The sequence below is a fragment of the Asparagus officinalis genome, chromosome 6, assembly GCF_001876935.1.
Source record: "Asparagus officinalis chromosome 6, Aspof.V1, whole genome shotgun sequence".
Lineage (NCBI taxonomy): Eukaryota > Viridiplantae > Streptophyta > Magnoliopsida > Asparagales > Asparagaceae > Asparagus > Asparagus officinalis.
In genome coordinates, this window is record NC_033799.1 from 67,083,106 (window position 1) to 67,088,747 (window position 5,642).

A 5,642-nucleotide genomic window follows, 5' to 3' on the forward strand; every position below is an offset into this window, starting at 1 on the left:
ATTCTGGCGTGCTTTCTCATAAAAAACAGATCTTCGTACATTTTAAGAGCATGTTTTGGTATTTGGATTTCCACTTTCGATTAGAATCCAGAGTTGTTTGGTAAATCTAGTGGATTATAATCCAATTCAACAGTAGAGTGTTTGGCAAATGGATGGATTATAATCCATCATTCTTGTTAAAATAAGCATTAACATAACACAGGGTTGGTGGTGAGTTATTACATAAGGCTTTGGATTTTGTGAAATCATAAGGGGTGTATATGTTGTTTCCTTGCTAAAACCTCATGGCTTATAAGCAAGAATAAGCCACTTACCTAACATTTCAAAGTGGCTTATAAATCACAAAAGTGACTTACAAGTCACTTTGAATATTTGTCAAACATGCTCTAAGAGTTTACTATTGATCTCGCGAATTCTCTCTGTGGTTCTCATTTTGACACTATGATGACTAATCGGTCAGGGTTTTAAATAAATTTTGGGTTCAAATAGTAAGTTATTACCAGTTACAAGGAGCAATTTTGGTTCAAATAATAGATCCTTAGCGGACAAATTTTCAAAACCAACCATATTTGAACTTTATTTATAAATATCGACCCTTTATTTAGCAACTTATTTAGCATTTTCGACCCGGTTTCAGCCAGCTGGCTAAAACTAGGTCGAAAATGCTAAACAAATGTTAAAAAGGTCGATTTTTGAAAATAAAGTTAAAAAATGGTTGGTTTTGAAAATTTGTCCGGTCTTTAGCTGTCTTAAGATGGATATTAAAGATTAAAAAACTTCCACTTGTAGCTCTCTTTTATTCAGTAAAATAAATTGTCACTCCATACCCATTTTTTCTCGCTTACTTTTTACCATTTTATCCCCCCTCTACTGTTAGCTATATTCTTGTTTTCACCGTTAAAGATTTATGGTCGTTTTTCTTTTCTTTTTCTCTCGCCAACCTTCACTTTGTTCTCATCATTAAAGATTTATGAAGGGCCGTTTTTCTTTTCTTTTTCTATCGTATCCCACAAAGTTTCATGAAGAAGAAAAAACAATGAAGTAGCCTCCACTCCTATGATGAGCTTTACCCAATTGGGTTCTCATCATGAAGTTAAAAGTAGAATTCGTAATAAGAGCGATATCAGGAGCCAGGTAGCATCAAATTGTTAATAGCAGGAAGGAACCCAGCGGCGCCAATCCAGAATAGATGCATCCTGAAAGGGGAAGTCCATATCTACTAAAACTTGAATTTGGCAGTTCGAAGCATGCGAAGTTTCAGGTCGACATAAATAAACCGGGGGGGGGGACTACTGACATGTCAGAAATGCTCAGAGCTCGATATGGTGGCAAACTATTCAATGCACACAAGCACAGCCGAAGATCTCAAACTGAACGTACAATCTCACACATTTTAATTTCCAGAATCAACGGATTCATTTGTTGCAACATTTTGCCCTTCAATCGCAAGCCTTTGTTCTTCCATGAGCTTCATTTGGCGCTCCGCATGTTCTCTTTCGCACTGACTGATGCCCATGATGATGTCAAGCATGGTGCCGGTTGTACCAAAGAACACAAGCGGAGCCAATGATTTCCTCCGAATTCCAACTGGAATTGCAACCAACGCCCCCAGAACTGAGAAGACCCACGTACCAAGAGCGCTGCAACCATCATTTAGTCAAAATACGTATTAGCCTTTCCTCTTTTTAACTAATCAGGAGTATGTTAAGATCCTTATTCTTGTAATCATGATAAACGCACAAAACTGAATAAAGTGAACCCCAAAAACATATAATAAGCAAATAGGATTTGCAATTTGCAAGGGGGCACAGATGACTACAAATTTATGCATGCAATTGTGCAAGACAGGAAGCTAGGAATGAAGTATTGCATGAAATACTTGCCAAATCGCGTAGAGATGCAACGAATATATAGTAAGAATACTTATTAGTCTTCCTCTCTTTAACTAGTCTCGAAAGCTAAATATTCTTATAGCAATGATGTACACACAACTTTGAATAGTGAACTTTCAAAAGCAATAACAAGCAATAGGAATCGCAAGGGGTAAATGAAAACAAATTTGTACAGAAGGATGCAATTGTGCTTGTAATGAAATATTGCATAAGATGGATGCCATATCATCTAGAGCTACAATGAACATAGTTCAACAACAAATACCGCATTTCAGCATATGTTGCTTACTGGCAATTTCTGCCATATAATTTCATATCAACCTTCTCTGTACAAAGTACGTGAATTCCTTCTTTCAGTTGGTCTTCAAGATGTATACTTTTGAGATGCTGACCTGAGATCTATAAACAGTTCTCAGTCAACTTTCTGCCTTTATACAATGGGAACTTACTTGGTCCAGTTTTATTAATCAAAGTAGTGGTAACAAAAGGAAATCTTTTTAGCCAAATAAGGTTCTTTTTTCTTCATTCAACTTCATTTATCTTATCTGTTAAAGTAGAAGATGCCATAGTGCCATTTTCTTTTTTACTTCCTCGTGTCTAAGAACTGATGGTATAGAGATCTGCCGAAGCTTCTTGTTGTCTCTTAGTCACATATCTACTATGTATTGGTACTCAGAACTAAAAGCGAAAATAGCACTTTAAGCACGGTTAAGGTATTTCATTACCAAGGCAAGAGCTATCAAAATTAAATACGATACGGCCAGAACCCTCAGCTCAAGCAGTTGCCACTTCATAGAGAATGCAGATTTTGAAGCTAAATACGGCCGTATCATGATAGAAGACCACTTACCAAGAAGGTCTTGTACCTTCCTGCTAGTTCGTGTTTTAGTCATGCAACTGCAGAGCATGTGCCAATCATCCTTAACATATTATAAACTATAAGGATGAATGATGAATAAAGGAACACTGGCTCGTTCGCTGCGCAGCCAGAAGTGTAGATACTTGAATCAGGACAAGTCTCTATCAGTCGAATTCAACCAAATCTCTTGACAATTACAGAAGATTGATGGGAGCGATGCAAACACATAAAAAATGCTCAATCATATATATAAGAAAGACTTCAAAGTGGGATGATGTATACAAATACCAAATGAGAAGACATCCAAATAAATCAAACCTGGCACAACTGAAGAACACGTTAGCATGGTGCTGAGATTTCTGATTCCATGTCGCATGACATTTATACAACCTATCTACTGACCTTGGTTTATCGAGGAATATTTTTGGCAAAGGAGAGGGTCTTGCTTAAATACGACAAGAACTGAGAGAACAAGAAAATTAGACATCATGAGACGTGTGCAGTCCAAGATCACAGATAGCTGGCTCATACAACATGAGAATGAGGGAAAGTGCTCATTAATTAAGGATCAAATGCCCAATCTCATCGTCGACTCCTACGCGATTATTCTCCGTCTTGAGCCATTATTTCATTCAAGAGCACCTTAAGAAGAAAAGTAAAAAAGAAAGCACATAGCGGTTCGTTCTTCTGCTTCTTCAACCCAATGGTCAGGTTATGAAGCGTCGAAACTCAAAGAACGAAGTGACGTGCTTTGAGCGGTTCCTAAGTGCCTATTGAACGTTATGCCCCGTTCACCTTCTGTTTTCGATGTTTTTATTCTATCACCCTTGATCCTCTAACTACTTACAATATCTTGTAGGGAGCAGCATTCATATAAGAAAGCATGACTATAACTATATAGGACAACTGAAACAAAATTCAGAGTAAAAAAGTTTGCTCTTGTATCTTGAATGTCTCGATGCATATTGTACTATGGATAGCTTTCAATACCATTCAAACTCAAATTTTGGATAATATATTTTCTCACTAATACCAATTTCTTTATATTTGGCTTCACCTAATTCTCTGGCTTAGTGAACTTTTGAAAGATTTGAGTAGACGGTATTCATCATGAGTGTTGATCTGCTAGACATTTTCACCTAATTTCTTTATATTTTCTCACTTTTACATAATCAACTAATTATTCAGAACTCGAGAGATCAAAACGCCAAAAAAAAAAAAAACCTTTAAACCCTAAATTGGGATTAAAAATTGAATCTTTACTTGGCAACAGTGCAGTCCTCCAGCTTCTTTACTTCATTGCTTCCGCCTCCCATCGTCGCCATTCTCGCTGCTCTTGCTCTTGGCTCCCTGCTCTGCTACGCCCAAATTCTCAGCACGTGTTCCGCGCGTGACGAAGTTCTCCGTTACTGAGGCCGGCCCAAATTCAAAGCCCATTTTACGCCAATCTACGTCGGGATGGGATCAGCCCAAAGTGAAGCCTAATCATGTTATGTTTCACCATTAAGTTGGTGCTAATTAATCCATATACTAAAACGGTCTTTACTGTGCAAACAAAAAGGCTACAACTAAAAAGTTGTTCATTTTTTTAAAAGGGGCTTTTCTCTCTATAATATTAGTCCCAAATATCTTCAATGATTGCTTGTTAGTCCCTCAAATCATAGAATTGCATATTAGCCTCTCAAATTCGACAGGGTCTTGCAAAAGGATCATCTGTTAGTATTTTAACTAAAAATAAAATTTCTAAGCGTGGTTAGGTTAACTCCTAACCCAACATATGCAATTATCAAACTACCCCTCTCCTAACGTTTCTAACATTTACAAAGCTCAACTTTAGGTTAGTACTCTTTGCGAACAATTGGAGAAGAAGAGCTCATTTGAGTTTGAATTTTTTTAAAGCGAATATTTGGCATAAATCGATTAAGAAATAGGTTAGGAAACATAATAGTCAAGTAAAATGGCCACGTTGCTCAGAGTTGTTATATTTGACGACTTATTCCCCTCAAATCTAATAACACCATTTAGACTTAGAGGACCATTTTGCAAGACCACATAGGATTTGAGGGACTCATATGCAATTATGTCAGATGTAAGGGACTAATACTGAAAAATTAAAAAGTAATAATTATCTGAGTCATACATTATTGTATCTATATACCAATCCTATGTACATTTAAACAACCGTCCATTAATCTTTCATACTATTAATCTTTCATACTAGATGAACCTTCGTAACTCATCGTTCACTCGGACCTCTTGTTATTGAGTTATAAAAATTAATTTCAAATAAGCCTTCTGTGCTATAGGAGATTAATCACTTCGTATTCTTAATTTTATTTTTTTAATTAGCACATAGGCAGTTTTATATCCAAACACAGTTAGGGGGTGTTTGGTTGCACAATTTTGTAGAAAAGTTTTCTCAAAATATCTGACAATGCAATTCTGTAATTAAAAATTTTCTGTAGATTTCCGTAAATAGGGTTTGGTTCAAAAAAATTTACTGTAAAAATACCAAAATTTACAGAAATCAATTTTCTCTCAAAATGAGCGAAAATCATCGAGAAATCTAACATCACATTGACACTTTTCTATAAAGCTGACACTTTTCTATAAATATAGGGGGTGTTTGGTTCAATTTTTACAAATTATAGGAAATCTTGCTATTTTCTATAAACTTATGAGTGATTTTCTTGTTTTGAACCAAACATGCAAAGTAAAAAAAAACAAAAAAATGAATACTTTTTGACTTTTCAAAACTTTTCCTACAATTTTTTTTTAAGAAATACAAGGAAATCATATTTTGGGTGGAAAATATTTCTTATAATTTGTAGAAATTGAACCAAACACCCCCTTAACTTCCAATACTAATTAAAAAGAAAACAACCTTCCAA

The 5,642-nt window shown here is 35.6% G+C and overlaps 1 protein-coding gene across 1 annotated transcript; it reads right to left on the bottom strand.

The window, feature by feature from the left end:
* LOC109845609 lies at nucleotides 1,307–4,164 on the bottom strand. The gene is made up of 2 exons (XM_020414882.1): nucleotides 4,015–4,164; nucleotides 1,307–1,640 (listed from the first exon to the last, which is right to left on the bottom strand). Exons 1-2 carry the CDS (start codon nucleotides 4,074–4,076, stop codon nucleotides 1,394–1,396), a joined length of 309 nt encoding a protein of 102 aa, XP_020270471.1. The 5' UTR covers nucleotides 4,077–4,164; the 3' UTR covers nucleotides 1,307–1,393.